The following is a 23049-nucleotide window of genomic DNA, read 5'->3' as shown; positions in this document are numbered from 1 at the left end:
TCTCTTGGCACGGGATCAAACGTGGCGTTCCGTTGTGAAGTCCATTTGGGATTCTGGCCTGTTGGCTCTTTTTTCCCTCTTTTTTTTTTCCTCGTCTTCTTTCCAAGAGGAGGGGCTCCGACCAATGAGTGAGTGCGTTGGGGAGGGGCTCCGACCAATGAGTGAGTGCGTTGGGGCGACATCTGTTTTCCTGAATACCTAATGGTTGGAGTGTCAGTGGAGTCAAGCCATCTCTCCTGAGTGCTGCTCCCTGCTGCTATTACCATCATGGTTATTTAGCCACCAGTTTCTCATTAGGACCCTCTCTCTCTCTCTCTCTCTCTCTCTCTGCTCTCTGCTCTCCCCACGGGGGGAACAATTGGATTAGCAGCTAGGTTATATATGCTAGCCAAGCTTAGCCACCCCAAAACACGCACGCACGCACACTAAACCCCCTTCTTCTCCAACACTTTTTTTCCCAGGTCTTTATTTCTAACGCATGGCTTTTATTTGGTGTGTGTGTGTGTGTGTGTGTGTGTGTGTGTGTGTGTGTGTGTGTGTGTGTGTGTGTGTGTGTGTGTGTGTGTGTGTGTGTGTGTGTGTGTGTGTGTGTGTGTGTGTGTGTGTGTGTGTGTGTGTGTGTGTGTGTGTGTGCGCGCTTTACTTGCAATCTCTCACTCGAGGTGTGATGCTGTGATATTATGATAACACTAGCGGAGGAACATGAGCAGGGTACAGCACTGTAAATCAGACCGGAGTGCGTATGCTGATGATGTTCTTTAGGTGGATGTGCTGATATTGGCTGAGGAAAGGATATTGCCGAGGATCGTTAGCATCTATCATGGCTGCTGGAGTAGCGGCATGTGTCGTTTGCCTTCACACATTCAGCTTTTATTCAGAGTCACGGCCAGAAGTCATGCAGACCCCTCGTCTGAAAAGACGATATCGGAGGGTTTGTGTTGAAAATTATTGTTTCATAATCTTAAAACACTTTCCCAGCCACAGACGCTATCGGACGACCATGAAATGAGATTAAATATAGCCTAGGATGCTATCGGACGACCCCTTAGTTTATAATGCTTAAAAATAATTCTGCCGTCGATCCGTCACCAAGCAACCCTTCGCCTTCATGTTGGTGATGTCATTTTTCTGCGGATCCCGTGCTGGACACAATCTAAAAAACCCTTTGCATTGAAATTGCCCTCAGATTGAGGTGATCATACCAAACAGCCATGTTTGTTTTTGGAGGTGAATACAAAAATTTGGCTACCACGTTCCAGCTGTTCTGATCACAACACACAGATCTAGGGTGCACCGCTGATGGGCTTCCGTGTGTGCGCAAGTGCGTCAATTTCGATGGTTCCGGCTTGTTAACATTTTCTAAAAAATAACATGTACATCTAGCTCACAGCGTGTTCCATCGCAACCCGTTGTGAGCTTGTATAGATCGGCTATTTTAGAATACCCAAAATAGAAAGTAATAGTTAAAATGGTTCAACCGATTTCAATGCCATATTTAAGTAATTTTGCTGAGGACCCCCTGGAACTCCCTGAAGAAGCCCTGCCTTGCTGAGCTCTTTCCTCGCCCCTGTCGCCACGGTGACACTGGGGTCCTTCCTCGCTGTTGTAAACTCTCAGGGGTCATGGCCAGGTCAGTGTGGGGTCACCAGGCAGCCTGTCTGTGTCAACCAGTCAAAGGTCAGGGCTGTCAATTAGAGCGTCCCCCTGCTATTCATTTCGACGGAAGTTGCTCAGTGGAGTTTTGAAGCACCCGGAAAAACAGCCTACTTCCGCATTTTTGTCGATTTGGGCACCAAAATTGGTGTCCAAAATGTGGAAGTGCTCAATGTTAAACCCGAGCTGCACAGGGTTCCCTCGTGTTAAATGCACAGGCCCGCCTGCATTCTCAACTCTGACCACTAGGGCTCAGCGCATCAACGCTGTAGAGCTAGCCTCCCTGCGGGCTTATAGTCAGTAAGTATGACGTGTGTTCACTCTGCACAGACGGCAAGGACATATTCCAGTCATCGCTGCAGTGAGCATTTTGTGAGACTTTACACAATATTCAAAGCTGGACGCATTTTCACATTTTCTACTTTGCTCACTGTATGGTTATGTGACGTACCGTTTTCCTGTGAGCTGTGTACTCCAACATTAAAGTGTGTGTGTGTGTGTGTGTGTGTGTGTGTGTGTGTGGTATTGACGATGGTTAAAGTAGACATGTTGAACTAGTTTAATGGAAGACTCCACGTCTCGTAAAATGATGAGACATAGTGCTGCTGCATAGTGATGCTGTGATCCAGCATAGCTGTGGTCGCATTGAGGTGGTCTCTCTCTGTCTCTCTCTCTCTCCTGCCTCTAATGCACTGTCTTTACTCTCACGCTCCTTTGCTGTACTTTTCTCTCCACATTTTCCCTCCTTTGTCATTCTGTCGCCTTCTCTCAATATATATATATATATATATATATACATTTTCTTTTCTTCTTTGAAATGCACAGAAATACTTTGCCACGGGATGTCATAACGTTGCCTACTGTATAGCCATGTCCGAAACGGTGATCGTTGTTCGGTGAAGATGACATAAAACGTTTGTTCTTTACAAGTTGCAAAGTTCAAGTTACAAGTTCCTTTCTGCTTTTAGAACGTAGAACGCTTTTGTTTAGTTTAGTCTCTCTCTCTGAGAGGCTGTGAAAAATTAGGGTAGAAAGTCTGCAGAAGGACACAAGCATGCATCACAGGAGAGCGGTATACAGTATGTTTCTGACGTAATGTATACCGCAAATGGTCGGATCGCGTAGGAATTTCCCTCCATTCCACTCCACCAGAGCCAGGCCAATCTTTGCTTCTTTTCCTTTTTAAATGGTGGGGTGGTTATAGGGTGGGTAAAATTCCAGTAAGGTCCATAACGAGTAAATTCTATCATTAAAATGTCTCATTGTTAATTCCTTGTATCTATTATGTTTTTCATATTGCCCAGTCAATAAAAGGTTACAATTTGAAATGTAAACATTGGCAGCCAAAAACAAATCTCAAACTAAAGCAAATAAACAAAAAAACATTGCATGAATAACCAGAACAAGAACATATACAGTAGCTGAGAACCACCAGTGTAGTGGGTGCAGTATACTGTAGTTAGTTGTAATAATGTGTTATTCATTATTAATTAGAGGCTTGTTTCTGTGACGCGCTGTCCATGGTGCTGAAGGTGCACATAATGCAGTTAAGTTGAAGTTCATATATTTAGCATTATGCATGCAAACCAACATGAATAGACACTGTGTGTCTGTCTGTCTGTCTGTCTGTCTGTCTGCGTGCGTGCGTGCGCTGGGGGGGTTCTGAATTACAGTTAACTGAATGACAAACATTGGAAGCCGTTTCCCAGTGCATGGGAAATGGCAACAGCAACAGATAGTTGTCATAACAATTCATTTAGAATTTTTTACTAATTTAGTTAAAGTAGTTAAACTTAAGTTAGTTAAACTAATTCAGTTAAACTATAACTAAATTACAGTTTACTTATAAACATCTTAGATGACAAAACAAAATAAACATTCAGATCTTACTCACTGAATAACAACCGACTTCCACATCATTTTCCGTTTCAAATTGCTTGGGGCCCATGAATGCAACAACAACGTCACAGGCCTGTGCCGGGCTCAGACAACGTGCATGGGCTCGGTCAGGGTCGGTCTTTTTTTCTTTATTTTTGAGTGGTGCAACCACTCCTACATCCAGCAATGTCCGTGTACCTGTATGTATGTATGTATGTATAAGTGAGCACGAGTATGTTACATATTTATACCAGTAGGGGGCACCAGAGATACAGAGAAGAAATTGGAATGATACAGAGAAGAAATTGGAACGATACAGAGAAGAAATTGGACGATACAAATTGGAATGATACAGAGAACCAATAGACGGGAGTTGCACCACTCGGTTCACACTGGTGTGATTTTTTTCTTTTTTATAAGCTCTAGGTCCGATCAGCAATTTCTCTCCAGTCCAATTTCCAGCGTGGCTTCTTCTGTGAGCCTTTGGAGCAGAGTCCATTGATCAGGCACAGTTCCTGGTGTGTGAACCAGTGATCTTAATGAAGCCTAATCCATCGGACTGAGCCGCAGCGGTAGCAAGCCCGGCAGCAGCAGCGCACGGAATACCCAGCCGGCTCATTCATTCTCATTGGGAGGCGCAGCGCGAAGTGCATTCACCGTAATTAAAGCCAGCCCGGGTAATTGAAGTATCTCCCACTCTGTCATAGTAGTGGGGGATATTACACGCTGTGCTTTGACTTGTCGGGCCATCCTACAGAATTTGTTGTGGTATAATTCCGTGCCTCGATCTCCCCCACCCACCTTCTCCTCCTGCATGCATGTGTATCCATTAGTTTAATGAACCCCCCCCCCCCCCCCCTAACAAATGCCGTTCCCTGTTTGCATGGGTTTGACAGAGAAAGCTGGCAAGACAGAGCGAGAGAGAGAGAATCTCTGGTGAGTTCTCATTAAAATAGATGGTAGCAGTCACATGTAGAGCAATTACCCATGGATGAGTAGGTGGAGGGTGTCGCACAGTGTGTGTTTCTGTGTCAGGCCTGTTGGTAAACGTTGTGTCGGTGAACTTACCTCGGCCTGTGGACACAGAGCAGCAGAGTAAGCGCACACAGCCCCGAGGGGCCTGATCCCCACAACTTATCACACTGTCACACAGGCTGCTTTGTGCATTGCTTGAACCCAGAATTCTGGTTATTAGCCCATGGCCATTGGTTGCATTATCTGGTCAAGAGAAATGACATTTAATAACAGCGATGGACCTATAATATATCTTTAGCAAGGACTGTAGCGCTGGGGAAAACAACGGCACAGTTCAGGGGAGAAAATGCATTGTGAAATACAGTATAATGCAAGCGGATGTCTTACAACTCGATGAGTTACCAGTATACTAATTTGTACAGTACCATGGTGGCTGGTAAAATCATATATCGGGACACAATAATTTTGCCAATGAAGGCAAAAGTGCTCGTTCCCAAGTAGGCTGGTCGCCGAGGGGCACATGCAGGTCTATTTTGTATTAGTAAGGTAACTCCAGTCCGTGTATTAGTAAGGTAACTCCAGTCCGTGTATTAGTAAGGTAACTCCAGTCTGTGTATTAGTAAGGTAACTCCAGTCTGTGTGTTAGTAAGGTAACTCCAGTCCGTGTATTAGTAAGGTAACTCCAGTCTGTGTATTAGTAAGGTAACTCCAGTCTGTGTATTAGTAAGGTAACTCCAGTCCGTGTATTAGTAAGGTAACTCCAGTCTGTGTGTTAGTAAGGTAACTCCAGTCTGTGTATTAGTAAGGTAACTCCAGTCCGTGTATTAGTAAGGTAACTCCAGTCTGTGTATTAGTAAGGTAACTCCAGTCCGTGTATTAGTAAGGTAACTCCAGTCTGTGTATTAGTAAGGTAACTCCAGTCTGTGTATTAGTAAGGTAACTCCAGTCCGTGTATTAGTAAGGTAACTCCAGTCTGTGTATTAGTAAGGTAACTCCAGTCTGTGTATTAGTAAGGTAACTCCAGTCCGTGTATTAGTAAGGTAACTCCAGTCTGTGTATTAGTAAGGTAACTCCAGTCTGTGTGTTAGTAAGGTAACTCCAGTCTGTGTATTAGTAAGGTAACTCCAGTCCGTGTATTAGTAAGGTAACTCCAGTCTGTGTATTAGTAAGGTAACTCCAGTCCGTGTATTAGTAAGGTAACTCCAGTCTGTGTATTAGTAAGGTAACTCCAGTCTGTGTATTAGTAAGGTAACTCCAGTCCGTGTATTAGTAAGGTAACTCCAGTCTGTGTATTAGTAAGGTAACTCCAGTCTGTGTATTAGTAAGGTAACTCCAGTCCGTGTATTAGTAAGGTAACTCCAGTCTGTGTATTAGTAAGGTAACTCCAGTCCGTGTATTAGTAAGGTAACTCCAGTCTGTGTATTAGTAAGGTAACTCCAGTCTGTGTATTAGTAAGGTAACTCCAGTCTGTGTATTAGTAAGGTAACTCCAGTCCGTGTATTAGTAAGGTAACTCCAGTCCGTGACATAAAGAACTCGCATTTTCACTATCTGTACTTAAACTGGTGTCTCTGTGGTGACTGATTTTGATACGGTTTTAAGTGTTTAGTGTGATCACTCCTCAATATAGTTGCATCATTTGAAGCCATAATCGGATGTGCATACATTTTGTAGGCTTCGCGGTTCCAGCATTATTTTCTTTTATACAGCTCCTATCTCCTGGCCTGGCTGTCAGTGACTTCCAGACATTATAGAGAAGCACCAGGAAATCCAGACACACATAAAGCTCTGTAGTGCCTTATTCCCTTCAGAGACTGTCTATCATGAGCAACCATCTCTCGAATAACTGTTCGTCTCACATGGGCAGAGATCCACGAACTTTCTGACACACACGCGCGCACACACACACATACACACACACACACACACACACCGTCCAGACCTAAGGCTATAAGTCTTATCGCCACCTGCCACAGGGCAGTGCTCATCTTCTCCAGAGTTATGTTGTTGTGTCACAGTCGAGGTGGGCGGCGCGCGCGGCGTCGCTTCACAGGACCTCTCTGTTCATTTCCCCGCTGTGTGTCTGACCTGCCCGTCCATTAGGATACAGCTCAGACAGAACTTTAGCACCAAACCCTTAACACAATCTGACCTGAGATCAGATTCAAAGAAATGTCTTCTACATCCTGACAGTTTTCTGAAAAAGCTGTGTTTCGATGTCAGTCGTTCTCCGATTTTTCAATAGCTAAAGCATAGCATGATGCTAACACCAAAAGGGGTTCCCGCCCAACATGGGTTAAGGGAGAGAAGAGAGCGAATGTGAGAGAGAGAGAGAGAGATAGAGAGACATTCATCCATGCATGTTGTGCGAACAACACCGAGGCCAGTTTGGTTTCCGTTGGCAACGTCGTAGCCGAGTTAGAAGGGTGCTTGTTGTGCATGTGTATCACGGAGGGCTGTCAGGGTTGGCACGGCAACAGGCCATCCATTTGGACCTCCTTCTAGTGCATAACGGCCACTTAACCTTACAGAGTGATTTGTTGGCTTTTCACTCCATTTTTGTGATGGACAAATTAGCCGCGTCTGTGACTGACGTTGGTCTCGGTGGATGAATGAACTTGGTGAAGTTGTTCGGCATTACTGGGATTTCTAAAGCCTCAGAGTTCATATCCCCGACGTGGTTCTGTACATCTGCTTTCATTTCTGGTGTACTGTATCCGTCAACTCAACATGGTTATAGATTTACAAGGAGGTTATAAGTGAATTCCAGCTCAAAGAGGTTTTCTGGCCATGTCCCCAAACTGAAGCTGTTGCAGCTCATTGGAATTCTAGAGTGATTTCACCCGCAATCACTCCATGAAAAAAGAAAAAAAAGCATGTCTAGCTCACCGTTCAGTGTGGATCACTCATTTGAATATCGGTGACCGGCGAGCCATTGGCCCCACTGGGCTATAGCGGAGCATGCTCATTCAGCGCTGCTCACCCGCATCTCTCCCAGACAAACAAAAGCGCGGGCCGGGACAGGAAAGCAGAGGATGATGGGCATTTATGGCTCCAGTTATGACCCCGTCGGCACATTTTTGAGCGGGGCCGATGACAAGCGGCTGGAACGGACCGCCGTTTAGCGGGGGCCGTTTGAAAACATGATTAACGGCGGTGGAACACAATAGGAATGTGATTCTCATTTGAGTCGCTGGGTACTGCAGGCTAGCCTGGGAAATCATCCAGGACTTAATTGCTGCAGCAGGCCCTGCTTTAGACGGCTGGAAGGTATAATGCACACACACAGGCGCACACATGCAGTGCATGGACATGCACAGACACACGCGTGCACACACACAAACACTAAACAGATGGGGATAAATGTGTTATAGCCCAGGCGTATGGATCACTAATATGTTTTTATTATTACATGGTATATCATAATAAATGAAGATATATTGGGATGACTTTCAGGTCTGACTATCTAGGCTACAGTTATGGGCCAATGAATCCGAGCATTTTATTTTTATTTTTTGGTTTATTTTCTCAGGGGTCTTATTAGTGGTGATTTTTCATGTTGAGGACTTTTTTTATAGTCGTTTTTCTTAATGACTCCTTAAAAAAGAAGTGTTCAGTTTTAAGGCATGATTTAAATTACACCCCCCTTAACCCGAGCGAAAAGAAAATACATCTATTGCCAATACGTATTGTGAAGGGGTCGTTAGCCATATCCTGAACTAATAAACATAATTCTGTCTCTCCCCTCTCGTCGATAAAGTCTGCATCGCTCCATTTGAAGATTATTTCCCTTCCTCGACATGGAGAATAGCTGCTCATTGAAGGGCTGTTCATGCGTATTGGGTATTTTTTTTAATATCCATTTATACTAGCCCAATGAAAGAGAAAGTCTTAAAAGTTTATTTTTTTTGTCCGTCCACAGAATTCCAGAAACTCAATGTTGCAAGTCGTCGGTGTTCAAGCAGAGCCTTTGCACCGGGGCCTCATGTATAGATTTATGGGCAGTATAAAGAAAATTTACAACAAGAATCATTTTGAGAGAGCCTTCTGCTCAGAAGTATAAACCCTTCTCTTCGTCTAGGCTCTCCTCCTCTTCTTCGGCTCCGCCCTTCCATTTCATTAAGCCCACAGACGGACGCAGCGCGCCGAATCCTTGTCTGGAACCGTGGCTCTCCCTCTTTCTCCCTCCTTAGACCTTCAACCTTCTCTTCTTTTATACATTTCATGCTTACTTTCTTTCATTTTCTTCCTCTCCCTAAAAAGCAGTCAATTTCTACAGTATTTTCCCATGCTGCTTTTGTGCAGCGAGGCAGCCGTGTAATCGCGGGGCGTGTGACTGGGACGAGACGGGGCCCTGTGGCAGAGCACGCCACGCTACTGTACCTACCTACGGCCACTCTCCCAGCAGCCCCCCCTTTGTTCTTGCCCCCCCCCCCCCCCGCTGCGATTGGCTGGCCAAAGAGAAGCGCCACGGTACACATGTCGGTTGGCTGGCTTGACTGTCTGCGGTCTTTGTGATAAATGCGGACCTCTGTTTCTCTCAAGTACGCTTTGCTATTCTTCCTCCTGCTTGCCTGTCTGCTTGGATACCTCTGGATGAGCTGCAAATGAGAAGATTAGCTCCACTTCTGAGAAGCGTGCATGCATCCGCACACACAGGTGCAAACAACATAGTCACAAAATGTGAACGCATGCATATGCATCATTGCAAGCGTTTGCACAAATACACACTGTGCATACACACACTCGGCACTGATATCCTCTCTCTCGCACGCACGCACGCACACATACACACAGCTATATCACTCCCCCCTCCCATATGTATCTGTCTAGCCAAGCTGTAGAGTTGTTGCGGTATATATGGGCAGTAAAACCCTTGACTAGACATGTTTCCATTAGATGTTTGACTTGTGTGTTTGGAAGTGCCTCATGTTCCACTGATGCAGTTCCACAGACAGCGTTTTACTGGGGACCTATTTTTATGACACACATTTACGAGGCTCTACATCAATAAGGCCTTCATGTTTGACAAAATGGCTGTCTGTTTCATGTCAAAGCATCAGATGTATGTAAGGTCTAAGATGCTTCAAGGTTTAAGATATTTCTGAAGCTGGAAAAATGTTCTGAAGATAAAGAGAAAAATTATCCTTTTACTATTCAAAGTTTCAGAGAAGCATTTTTAACAGATTTGAGGTGTTGCATTTGGACTGTTCTTGAATATTACCCACATACTGTACAGTAGCTGGCTGTGTACACGCACGCACACAGGCAAGTACGCACGCACACAGGCAAGTACACACGCACACATACTCTCTCTCACACGTCCTTTTAGGCATGCCGGGATAAATCTGCTATTTTGCGGCTGATTGATTCAATTCTGTTATTTTGTATAGTTATTTTATTTCAAAGGCCAAGGCTAGTGGTATATATACTAGGTTATACTTTCATTTTGAACTTTTAAATGTGTTTACATACCGAGAAGGGCACATTACCTCTGCGTGTACTGCATTTAAATGAGAAGGTGATTCTGTATCAGTCATTTGGCCTTGCCATTGCTGTAGTGATTGTCAGACTTGATTTATGAAAACCTATTCAATAACATTCCCTCCTACAGATACTTTCATATATTAATAATAATAGTAATAATGATTGCTGTCGCGGGCAGAAACCTTGTCTCTATAATAATATGTCTTTCTTTATGACAGTATTGCAACAAAGTAGCAAAAGTAGTAGGTCTATACAAGCTAAAATATGTACAGTATGAGTTTGTAGCTCTGCTATTTTTTGTATATACCATATATTTGTTTTTAATGCCCATGCAGGTGTTTAAGTTTTGCTTTCATACTACTAGGCATCGGATGGCCATACAGAACACATTCCCACATGTCCCAATACCTGTTATACCCGTTTGAGAGTACTGCAGTACAGGCCAGGGGTTCTCAACCCATGGGTCGAGACCCCTCTGGGTGGTCGCCAAATTATTTTGGGGGGTCCCCAAATTAATAAATCTTAGGGGTTCTTTTGCAACTGAATGGCTGGAAAATGGAAATGAAGAGTTTACATAGTACACATAGTACATGCATACACCTTCCATAATGATTATATCTGGTTTCAGTATTTATTTATGGTGTATTGTCTTTATTATTATGGTTATAGAAACAGTCAATTTATATTTTGGGGCGGGAAGGGGGCGGGGCGGGGGTCCCGAGACATTTCGGGGCAGCGGTGGCCGAACGGTTTGCGGAGCGGTCTTGATACCGGAAGGTCACCAGTTCGAATCCCCGGACCGGCACATTAAAATTGCCACCGCTGAAGTGCCCTTGAGCAAGGCATTGAACCCCTACCATGAAATGTTCTATAAGCAGGGCCTGGCTGTAAACAAGCATCTCGAGCTTAGTCCACTTCCCTGGGTAAACCAAGGACTGTCTAAAGAGGACGAGACGCGAAGACAACATGGCGTCGTACGGTCGACGCCATGTTGCTCCATGGTGCTCCATGGAAGGAAAGAAACATGCGCAATGGGCTATATGCAGCCAACACTTCCTCGTTCAGCTTCCTTGGTCTCAACTGCGCATGTTTCTTTCCTTCCATGGAGCACCATGTGAGTAACATGGCGGCGCCCTTACGGTCTTCGCGTCTCGTCCTCTCTAGACAGTCCTTGGGGTAAACAAAGAACTTTGCTTTGCCAAAGCATTTCCGGGGGTCTCCGGCCCAAAACGTTGAGAACCCCTGTATAGGCTACCTAATACCACAATACTCTGTCTGCCTAATACCATAAAACTCTGTCTGCCTAATAACTTAAGTCAGTGCTTGGAGGCCAATCTATGATGCTTCAGTACTATGATCAGGGGTGCACACTATTATTTTGGGCTAGTACTCAAAGGAGCACCTGCCCATGTAGTTTGGTATGCACAGCGGGGGGGGGGGGGAATTAAAAAACTTCAGTGCACTGTGTCTAAACATGTTGCGACTGCAGGTCGCAACATGTTTAGGCACAATGCAAGGAATAAATGCATTCGCCATGTATCCGGAGGAAGTCTGATCCAATCATTTTTAGATTTCTCCAGTTTAATCCTGCGTTTAGGTTTTGTTGTGTTCAAGATCTGATTTTAGGCATGTTTAAGCCTCCAGGGAAATCCGTGTTGAGGTTCTTAATCCACTGTTTTTCATTAAAACGTCTTTGTCCTACTGTGCAGTGGGGATTGTGTTGAAGTCCAGCGCATTTTAGAGCTTCAATGCCGTGAGCCATGAAATGTTGCACAAATCTTGTGGTTGTCTTTTTTGCATTGTTAATATTGTATCTGTGTTGTCCCAGCCTTGTACCTATTGTTTTACCCGTTTCTCCGACATATTGTAAACCACATTTTTCACATGTGATTAAGTAAATGCAGTTGCTGGTTCTGGCTGTTATTTGTTGTTTAATCTCTAACACGCGTTTTGTAGTTCTATTTTTGACTAATTGTTTGGGTTTGAAGTATTCTGGTCCCTGGCGTGCTGGTGTGTTGATTTCTTTTAGCTTGCTGTGTTCTAGATAATCTTTAAGGTTTTTGTTTTTTCTGTAGGTCGATATAATTTTATAATCTTTTAGAAGATCATCCGTTCGGTTCTCAAAATTCCTTTTTATTCTGTTGTTGGCTAGTGTGCTCTGTGTTGAATAACTGGTTATCAGGGCCAATTTAGGTCATTGCTTGGAGGCCAGTCTATGATGCTTCAGTACTATGATCAGGGGTGCACACTATTATTTTGGGCTAGTACTCAAAGGAGCACCTGCCCATGTAGTTTGGTACGCACAGCGGGGGGGGGGGGGGTTACAGACGTTCGTATCCTGCCACAACGTTATGCTGCTTTCACACGGGCAGATGCAACTGATGCAAAGCTACACTAGTTACACTAGTACACCTAGTCACAGACAGTGTCGTCGTTAAGCAGCAGTATATCCCACTGGCAGCAGCTGTCCGTTTATCTCTAGCACAACCACAAACGTCCAACACATATACAATGAATTACTCACCTAATGCTGCCTGCAGGTTCCATGTTTAATTCCAGCGTGTGTAACCTACATTGTCTAAGACTTAGACAAAGTGCTAGTCGCTAAGCCACCATGTTTACAATATGAAAACTGTCACTTAGACTCTAAGTGACAGTTTTCATATTGTAAACATGGTGACTTAGCGACTAGCACTTTGACAGCTCATCCATCGTAGCTTGTTTACAAGTGAAACGGACATTCTGTGCAGAAACTGCCTCATCAAAATAAGAGCCACTAATGATTAGTCAACACTAGTTTTATTTCTAAGTCTACTTACAGGACGTTAACATTTCAATTGAGTTCCTTTTGAATGCCTGTCAGCATTCTCTAAATACCTGTCTCTCATCTGGTGCGCAAATGCGCCTCCATGCCTTTGATCTACCGCGCACCAAACGTTTAGATAGATACAGCAGAATTACAGAGACCTCCATTTAAGGGACAGACGGATAGATACAGAGACCTCCGTTTAAGGGACAGACAGACAGACAGATAGATACAGAGACCTCCATTTAAGGGACAGACAGACAGACAGATAGATACAGAGACCTCCATTTAAGGGACAGACAGACAGATAGATACAGAGACCTCCATTTAAGGGACATACAGATAGATACAGAGACCTCCATTTAAGGGACAGACAGATAGATACAGAGACCTCCATTTAAGGGACAGACGGATAGATACAGAGACCTCCATTTAAGGGACATACAGATAGATACAGAGACCTCCATTTAAGGGACAGACAGACAGATAGATACAGAGACCTCCATTTAAGGGACAGACAGATAGATACAGAGACCTCCATTTAAGGGACAGACAGACAGATAGATACAGAGACCTCCATTTAAGGGACAGACAGACAGATAGATACAGAGACCTCCATTTAAGGGACAGACAGACAGATAGATACAGAGACCTCCATTTAAGGGACAGACAGACAGATAGATACAAAGACCTCCATTTAAGGGACAGACAGATAGATACAGAGACCTCCATTTAAGGGACAGACAGACAGACAGATAGATACAGAGACCTCCATTTAAGGGACAGACAGACAGATAGATACAGAGACCTCCATTTAAGGGACAGACAGATAGATACAGAGACCTCCATTTAAGGGACATACGGATAGATACAGAGACCTCCATTTAAGGGACATACAGATAGATACAGAGACATGTGGATTTTCGTTCCGACTGACTTTCTTCAGATATGCCAAAAAAGGAAGGACCAAGAAAGGTCACCTGGAAGCCATAGGTAAAACGATGGAGTCTGAATGATATGATACTGTATTATGATATTTCTAAGAGAAACCTTTTCCCAAAGAGTGGAGCAACCTTGAATAACGGTTCTAAAGATTGATATTGTGTTTCTGTGCGTTTTGCGAGAGAAAGAGAAGTGACAGTTTTATTGTTTACCTCTAGCTGTTTGTGCTGACAGCACGGTGACAGCGAGCCCAAACACACACTGACCCCTGATGTGTCACTCCATTGCTCCTCTCTCTTCATCTCTCTCGCTCTCCCCTCCCGCCTGCCGCTCACACTAATCGCTTAGCCGCGGAGTGTCTCAGTTGTCATGGAAACGATTTCCATTGTCCTTGTATTGGCCACAGTGGCCTTCAGCTGTATATGTTTGGGTTATAGCCGAGGCTTGAAATGGCCGCACACATTTCCACGTGTCGGTAGCATCCTGAAGAGCCTCCCGTGTACAGTACGTACCCTGCAAGTGTTTCCGCGTGTCCCTCCGTTATCGTTTGGGTCCATCCTACTCTCTCTTGTTCTTCTCACCTCGTCTTATCTGACCTCCTCACCTTCATCCTCGGTGCACAGGGACATCCTCAGCTTCGTTTACTGTTTAGTGTTAAAAATGAATCCAAATGCACTCGCAAGAGGGGAGTTCTATTTACTGTAGGTCCTCCTATAGTTAACCACATGGACACCAATAGTCATAGTACGTAGGTGAACATTCTTTAACTTTATCCTTGTAATAATAATAATAATAAAACTTTATTTGTATAGCACCTTTCATGCAGCTCAAAGTGCTTTACAGAACAATGGAGAATAAAAGAAAAGCAAGGCAACGACAAAAAACAAGCAGTAATGCAATACAGTGAGGACATAAATAACAAAAAATTAAAATAAAATAAAATATCAATTAAAAGCAATGTTGTAGAAGTGGGTCTTGAGCTGAGCTTTAAAAATGTCTACAGAGGCTGCCTGACGAAGGTACAGTGGGAGCTTGTTCCATGCCGACGGCCCGTAGAAGCAAAAAGCTGCTTCCCCGTATTTTTTTGTTGCCATTTCTTTAGGCAAAGCGAGCAGGCCAGCAGTGGAAGAACTTAGGGGGCGGTTTGGGACATATTTAGGCAGGCAGTCATGTAGGTAGGAAGGTGCGAGACCATTGAGAGCTTTATAGACAAGTAAAATAATTTTAAAATCAATCCTAAAAACAACCGGAAGCCAGTGCAGTGATGCCAAAACTGGAGTAATATGTTCTCTCATCTTAGTTCTAGTTAAAACTCTGGCTGCTGCATTTTGGACAAGTTGTAATCTGTCAGTTGTTTTCTTAGGCAGTCCTGAAAAAAGTGCATTGCAGTAACCAAGCCGAGAAAAAACAAAGGTGTGAATTAGCGTTTTTGCATCGTCCAAGGACACATAGGCTCTGATTCGTGCAATATTTCTAAGGTGAAAAAAGGCAATCTTGGTAACATGATTAATGTGTGAATTAAAATTCAATTCAGAATCAATAATAACCCCCAGGTTCTTTACTGTACTGTTACTTTCTACAGTCAGGTTGCCAAGTCTGCTTAATATTGATTCTTTCTGTTCACTAGAACCGACTATGAGAACTTCTGTCTTATCCTCATTTAGCTTGAGAAAGTTCTCACTCATCCAACATTTGATGCTAGACAGACAGGTAACCAGTGGGTCTAAAGCACAGGGATCATCTGGAGCCATAGAAAGATATAGTTGGGTATCATCAGCATAGAAATGAAAATTGACTCCGTGATTGGCAATGAGTTCGCCCAATGGCAGTATGTACAAGGAGAAAAGCAGAGGGCCAAGAATCGAGCCCTGTGGAATACCAGAACTGATGACGTGTTTGTCTGAGTCAAACTCGGCTAGATTGACAAAGTAACTTCTATTTGATAGGTAGGAGGAAAACCAGACAGGCCTATCCAGTGCTCCAGACGCTGTATTAAAATTGAATGATCAATCGTGTCAAATGCAGCCGTTAGATCTAGAAGTAAGAGAACGGATACATGTTTCTTGTCAGCAGACACCCTAAGATCATTCATTACTTTTACAAGTGACACCCTTCTCCTCACATTCTTACAGTGTGGAAAATGGGTGACCTTTTGGACCAATGCTGCCATTCGGCTGCCGTTTATTTCCAACGGCAACTTAGGATGTTCATTGATTATTTTTATTTAACACCCAAACAGACCTTGGTAGGCCCTAGGATTCCTCTAGCAGTAACCCAGTCAGACCAAGCACACCTGATTTAGATTCCGTAAACCTCACCTGTGCCACTAATCTGGTGGATTAGCGGCACAGGTGCACCTGCTGATTGGCAGTGCTGGTCCCACAGCGACATTCTAAATCCTACACGGCTTGTGCTTATAACCACGCCCCGCTACTTTGGCGAACCTCGAAGTGCCTCTCGCCAACAACTACAGGAAGTTCTTTTTGGTCGATAAAGTATAGTTTTTGACTGTGCCGTCTCAAGCGATCTTGAGCCACACTGAGCGCCGTTGGAGTTGCGTCCCGATAGGCACACAATAGTAAATCATGTTCTGGCGAGAGCGTTTGCCCCGACTGCCACTCAAAGTTGCTACTGGCCAGTGGCCAATCACAGTGCGTCCTTGCTGTGTAGGGTTTGGAATGACGCGGTCTCACAGGCCCTCTCCATTTCTGTCTGTCTGTCTGTCTGTCCATCTCCATATATTCTTCATGTGCTGCATGTCCACCTGGGCTCTTTTATCATAGGTGCGCTACATTATTGAAAATAAGTAGATCACTAATTCATGTCAGCTGAGCAGTATAAGTCAGTCATAGGCAGGTGTGTGTGTGTGTGTGTGTGTGTGTGTGTGTGTGTGTGTGTGTGTGTGTGTGTGTGTGTGTGTGTGTGTGTGTGTGTGTGTGTGTGTGTGTGTGTGTGTGTGTGTGTGTGTGTGCGCGCGCGCGCAAGGGGGAGGCAAGCTACCTCAGGGAGTGCAGTGGCTCACTGATTCTCAGTGAGGGGTAGAGCCTTTCATGTGGCACAAGCCATACCTTATATCCATCTCCTCTCCACTTCCCTCATCTTGTTCCAGCGTCATGAAAGACCTCTAATTCAACGACATTGCAGGCATATGCAACGGCTAACGTTTTGTCATTTAGATAGCATATTATGTAGACATAAGGTTATATAGAGTATACTTATGGATTCATTGTACAGATGTAATACTGTTAGACGGATAGGTGCTTAGCTTACCTTTTGGTGGTTACATACATTATGTTATAATTTAGCTATTGAAGAATAGCAGATCTACAAGCTCATAGCGCGCCACCGAGTGGCGCGCTATGAGCTTGTAGGTCTGCTATTTTTGAAAAATCGTTTTAAATTTTGACGTCGGGCCTGAATTGTATTATTTGCTTACTATTAGGTAAGCCTTAGGTAGCCTATACTATAGGCCTAAATCGCTCTGCATTTAGAGCGTCTGCTAAATTCCTAAATTGTAATTCTCTATTTTATTTAGCGCTGCGCTCCCTCTTTCCCCTCCTCGAGCTCTGTCGATCCCCCATGGTGTAAGCCCCTCTCTCTTATTCTTTCCTCACTATAGCACTTTATTCCTCTCTCTGTTTCTCTCTCTCTCTGTCTCTCTCTCTCTCACCCATTCTGACGGGTGCAGTACTTAGTTTAGACAGTTTTTGACCTTCTTTCTCAAACAGACCGATGGGATTTTTTATTGGGGGGGGTGGGGGGGGGATTTAGCGTTAGTCTTGTGTGAGAGAGGGAAAGCAAGGAAGGAGGAGAAGAAAAGGAGAGATGGAAAGAGAGAAATAGAAAAGAAAAACCTGGAGAGGGAGGAGAGGGAGGAGAGGGGAGTGTGAGATCCAGAACAGTGGAGAGGACTGCAGGGCCAGCGGCTGAAATGCAATAGAAAAGGTGAAACATGAGGATGCGGCCCACTGAACTAGAGCTGATGCGCTGGTGCACATTTTAACGGCTGTGGAATCACTCAGACCCATGTACTGTAATATGGATTGGAATATAGAAACACCACACACATTTTGACTTTTTCTTTACGCCTCCTCCTCGACATTTCTTGCCCGTTCTCTGATCCTACGGTGTGACTTGTCTCACATCGAGTGAAAATCTGCGAATCTTTGTCATTTGTGTTGGTGTGTTTGTGTGTGTCACCCACCTCGAATGCATCCCTGGAGAAAAGGATCGGGATAAAACAAACATGAGTCTCCAAAATACGATGTTGTCCCGGAGAAATGTGGCGCGTGGAATCCTCCCGCAGATTTCCATTTCCTATTTTCACTCCCGCGCGCGCAGAGTTGTGAGATTCTGGAGTAAACAACATGAAACGACGAAACCCAAATTCAGGTGTGAAAATTGTTTTCAGTGTGAGAGTCATGCATTCCCGTAGTCGCCTCTGTTGGCTTTCATGTCGTCCGAAAGTACATTTCACAGAATGCACAAGACTGCTTCACTCGGCAGATGTAACACGTCATCAAAAATAGTACCTTTGTTTTCAATTTATTTATTTTTATATACACACCCAATTTTATCATCGTCCATTTATTTGTAATTATTTATTTTTATAAACAATTGGGGGAGGGGGATTTGGGGGGGGTGTTATGTATATTTTGGTATCGCCTCGCATCGACTATGCTAAATTGACTAATCATTGACTAGTTGGAAGCGGGATTCAGATTCTATAGCCTGGAGGGACGATTACTCTACTAATACAAATGAAACGCATTGCAGACTTGTTGACGGATTTGAAAATTCCAGAACTTCGGTGCTTGGCCTGCTGGCAGCTTGCACAAGAAAAATGAGACTAATGGGCCTAGCAGTATGTGAGATTAGCTGCAGACACTGAGGTAGCTGGATTCATGATCCCTCTGCAGGTCCCTCATGACGATGAAAAAGTTGGAAGTGAAGGTTAAATGGGTCAAACGGCTTGATCAAATTCAAAGTTGTAGCACATACTCTGCTCATTAGAGGCTTTTAAAGAGAATCACTTGCTACAGAAACTCTGATCTTCCCTCCGGCTCTTCCTAGCACACACACACACACACACACACACACACACACACACGCACACACACACAGTCCCATGGGTCTGAGTGAGCACAGGGCCGAATACAGATAGCAGCTCTTTGAAGTGAGTGCACGTGATCTTACTACAGTATGCCTTTGCATATGCACACATGTGCGTGCACAAACGCACACGCAGTGCTCCTGCTGTGTTGGCATAGGCCTCTTTAATCAGATCATGGTGTTTAATTATTAATGTCGGTGTTAAGAGAAGCAGAGGAATATCTACAGTATCTGAACAGCTATGACCCTGCCGCTGTACTGTTTAACCTTTACGTAGGAATTACCGCCGTGTGTGTGTGTGTGTGTGTGTGTGTGTGTGTGTGTGTGTGTGTGTGTGTGTGTGTGTGTGTGTGTGTGTGTGTGTGTGTGTGTGTGTGTGTGTGTGTGTGTGTGTCCATATTGGACCGCGTTTGAAGGATGGGCCTGCAGAGATTTTGTTAATCTATAAATATCTAGGAGTACACATTGATCGTGATATAAACTGGCACTGTGACAAGTATGTGTGCAAAAGTACACCAACGCCTTCATTTTCTACGTAGGCTCAGACTTTTTGGTGTAAGTAGAAACATAATGCTGATCTTCTATAGAGCTAGCATAGAGTCAATTCTAAGGTACGTATGGTATCACCAGTTGGTTTGGAAACCTAACTGTAAAATACAAATCTGAGATCCTTAGATTAGGCAAAATGGCAGGGAAGATCATGGGTATGTCTACACCTCCAATCACCCCCCAGGTCATCTTTGAGCAGGCCACCATTGGACAGGTTAAGAAAATTGTGTCTGACCCCTCCCATGTACTATACCCTGAGTATCGGCTAATGCCTTCAGGTAGGAGGTACGAGGTCCATGCGTGCAAATACAATAGGTACAAGCATTCATTTGTCCCTCTGTCAATCACACTCCTTAACAGAGTCCTTGCAGAGGGCAGACAGGGTAGGGGTCGAAGGTTATGAGGTGATGTTATTCATCTTCTGCACTAGGTATGTTGGTGTGTGTTTTTTGAGTGGTGCAACCACTCCTACAACCAGCAATGTCTGTGTAGCTGTTTACCTGTGTACCTGTAACTATGAGCACGAGTATGTGACTTATTTATACCAGTAGGGGGCGCCAGAAACAGAGAGAGGGGTAGTGCTGTGTCTCTAATGACAGAGAGAGAGAGAGAGGGGGGGGGGGAATTGCACCACTCAGTTCACACGTGTGTGATTTTTTAAATGTTGTACGGGTCACTGTGTGCCTTTGTTGTCTTGTATTGTGTATTGTTTTGTATTGTATTGTATCTGTATGCTGCAGGGCGGGTCCTTGGGGTCCAAGACAAATTTCTCCCTTGGGCGACAAAATAAAGAAACCTTGAACCTTGAATCTATTGTAAAATATTGATTATCTTTTATAATGGATTAAATTGTTAGTTTAATTGACTGTTGCAACCCTAAAAAAGGACAAGAGTGCCTCCAAGCAAACAGTCAAATATATTGTACACAAAGATATTGTGTTACATACGCGTGCTCATCCTCTCTTCTCATCATCTCTCTTTCTCTGCAGGTGTGTGGAGATCATTGCCAAGGAGGGAAGGAGTCTAAAGGAGCTCTACCTTGTATCCTGTAAAATCACAGACCACGGTACAGTAAAATACATGCACTTATTACACTCTCCATGTTCCTTTCATTGCATACTTGAAGACTTCCGCAGGATACAATTTGTTGATTGGCAGACCATCACTTATTTATTTTCCCAACACATTGTCATTAGATGTCTTTGGAGCAGAGCTGGTACAAAAGGAGGTTAGGTCAGTGTTGTGGGCCAACACATTGTCATTAGATGCCTTTGGAGCAGAACTGGTACAAAAGGAGGTTAGGTCAGTGTTGTGGGCCAACACATTGTCATTAGATGCCTTTGGAGCAGAACTGGTACAAAAGGAGGTTAGGTCAGTGTTGTGGGCCAACACATTGTCATTAGATGCCTTTGGAGCAGAACTGGTACAAAAGGAGGTTAGGTCAGTGTTGTGGGCCAACACATTGTCATTAGATGTCTTTGGAGCAGAGCTGGTACAAACGGTTAGGTCAGCTTTCTCAGGTATACAGTCACGTAATGGCCATTTTGCTCTTATATTACTGTGAAGTGCGAAGTAAAAGCAAAAGTGTGAAGAGAAGTAAAAGCAAAATGGCTGCTGTGTGAATCTTATGTGCATACAGAATAACTCTTCCTACTTCTGGGCCGCGTCCCTACTTCCTTCACAGATTATACTAATTAAGGCTCTGTTCCATTTAGTGTGCACTGTGCAGTGGTTCTCAAACTCTTTATTTTCATGGACCCCCATGTACGGGTGTTATACACACCACGGGTGGACACTTTGAGACCCACTGGGGTAGCAGCGTTTCCAGTGAGCCAACACGCACAAATGACTGGAACAGAGCCTTCATTAGTATCATTGGTAACACCGGTGAAGGAAGTAGTGAAGGGGTCCAAGATTTTTCCAAAATGGTGTGTGTGCATAGAGCCCATTAGGATCCCGAACACCAATCCAATTCACACCAAGGCGTGAGATTAAAAATGTGTTTTCTAAATGGAATTGTGCCTTGGAAGTGAACCATTATTTCAAAATGGAGGTGATGACAATTAATGGGAGTTTGGGTTCACACATTGGGTCGGGATATGTCGCCTCCTCTCTTAGTGGAAACGTATTTACTCTCCCTCAGTCCAGGCAGAAAGCATCCTCCCTCTTCTTCTGAACTCGGTTATGCTCCGGCGGTCCCCATTTGATTTCTTTCTGCCGTGTGCCTGTAAGCTATACTGTACGGTGCGGTGTGCTCTCGGCTCGGACTCATTCACAGCGGCTACACTGACGTCTGTCTGTCTGCCTGTTAGTGCGCCTGAGCTTCTGCCTTGTGCGTTTTGCATACAGTGTACAGTATATGCGTGTGTGTGAGTGTGCAGTATTCATCTTTGCTCTGATTTGCTCCAATGTTCTAATTATGCCGCCAACAGATAACGTGACTAAAACATGTTAGTGTTACATGTTAGAGTAGTCTTCAATACACAGGCTTTCCCTAAGAGAAGGCTAATTACTGACAAAATGCATCTGTCTACGTTGTATGACACACGGGGGAGACTGTTAGCCTATTAGTGAGTGGGTTTGTTTGTTTGTGTGCCTGTGCATGTACAGTACTGCCAGGTATGCAAATTCATGATCCGCTGTTGGTTGCCAGTAGAAAAGAGCAAATGGAGACAGATGTTGCAGTAATCCTCTAACGCCTCGCATCTCCTCTGCCGCGAGCGTGTGTGTGTGCGCGTGCGGTGGCGTCGTCAATGGCATGCGTGTGTGTGTTTTGTCCGTGCGGTGGCGGTCTTTGATTAATGACCCCAAGATCACAATAGTACATTAAACCAGGAATGCACTGTACACTACCCCGCCTCCCTTGCTTTCTCCATCTCTATCTCTCTGACCAAGATGAATTGGTGATATCTGATCTTCTTCCGTCACTAATGACCCCTTAGGCATTTTGTGCCTGGACGATGAGGCCCACATGTGTGGGTTGGTGGGTGTGTACGCGCATGCTATGCTCTTGTGTGTGTGTGTGTGTGTGTGTGTGTGTGTGTGTGTGTGTGTGTGTGTGTGTGTGTGTGTGTGTGTGTGTGTGTGTGTGTGTGTGTGTGTGTGTGTGTGTGTGTGTGTGTGTGTGTGTGTGTGTGTGTGTGTGTGTGTGTGTGTGTGTGTGAGTGGGCGGGCGTGTGCGCGTGTGTGTGCGCACATATGTCCATGTGTCCTTTCAGGATGAAGAAGCCTGCTCTAACACAATGATAGGTGGATTTCCTGCTTTGCTCTCTGATACATTGAATAACAGAAATGAGATTTTACATCTGCCACGGCCGTGCCCCGTACTTTTCCGCCCCAGCCTGCCGGGCTAATTATTTTTATTAATGACCTCCATGTGCATTTGAGATGTCCACAAGCCTCTTAGGTCTGAGTGTTCTGTTTTTGCAGTGCACCCTTTTAAATGCACTCCGAGGACATACGGAGAGAGACGGATCGATGCAGAGACCGAGAGGGAGAGGGAGATGAGAGAACATGTAATTTTACTCTGTGGCGCAGAGAGGGGTTTTGAGCACCAGAAGAAAGGACCCGAAAAGGGCAACTAATACAGGCCAGAAATGCTGGTCCTTCTGAGAGCCATAGTAGAACCTTTTTGATCAAAAGCATTCT

General features: G+C 44.5%; 1 protein-coding gene across 1 annotated transcript in view; it reads left to right on the top strand.

Moving 5' to 3' along the window:
* Positions 1 to 23049, top strand: part of fbxl17 (F-box and leucine-rich repeat protein 17) — a 267205-nt gene that overhangs the window by 165187 nt on the left and 78969 nt on the right. Inside the window, exon 9 of the mRNA XM_083784988.1 lies at positions 20391 to 20467. Within this exon, the coding sequence (XP_083641114.1) occupies positions 20391 to 20467 (77 nt within the window). The remainder of the gene's footprint in view (positions 1 to 20390; positions 20468 to 23049) is intronic.

Source organism: Protomyctophum parallelum (genome assembly GCF_964188405.1).
Source record: "Protomyctophum parallelum genome assembly, chromosome: 15".
Taxonomy (NCBI): domain Eukaryota; kingdom Metazoa; phylum Chordata; class Actinopteri; order Myctophiformes; family Myctophidae; genus Protomyctophum; species Protomyctophum parallelum.
Note: the sequence above shows the minus strand (reverse complement) of the source record. Positions and strands in the feature narration are given on the sequence as shown.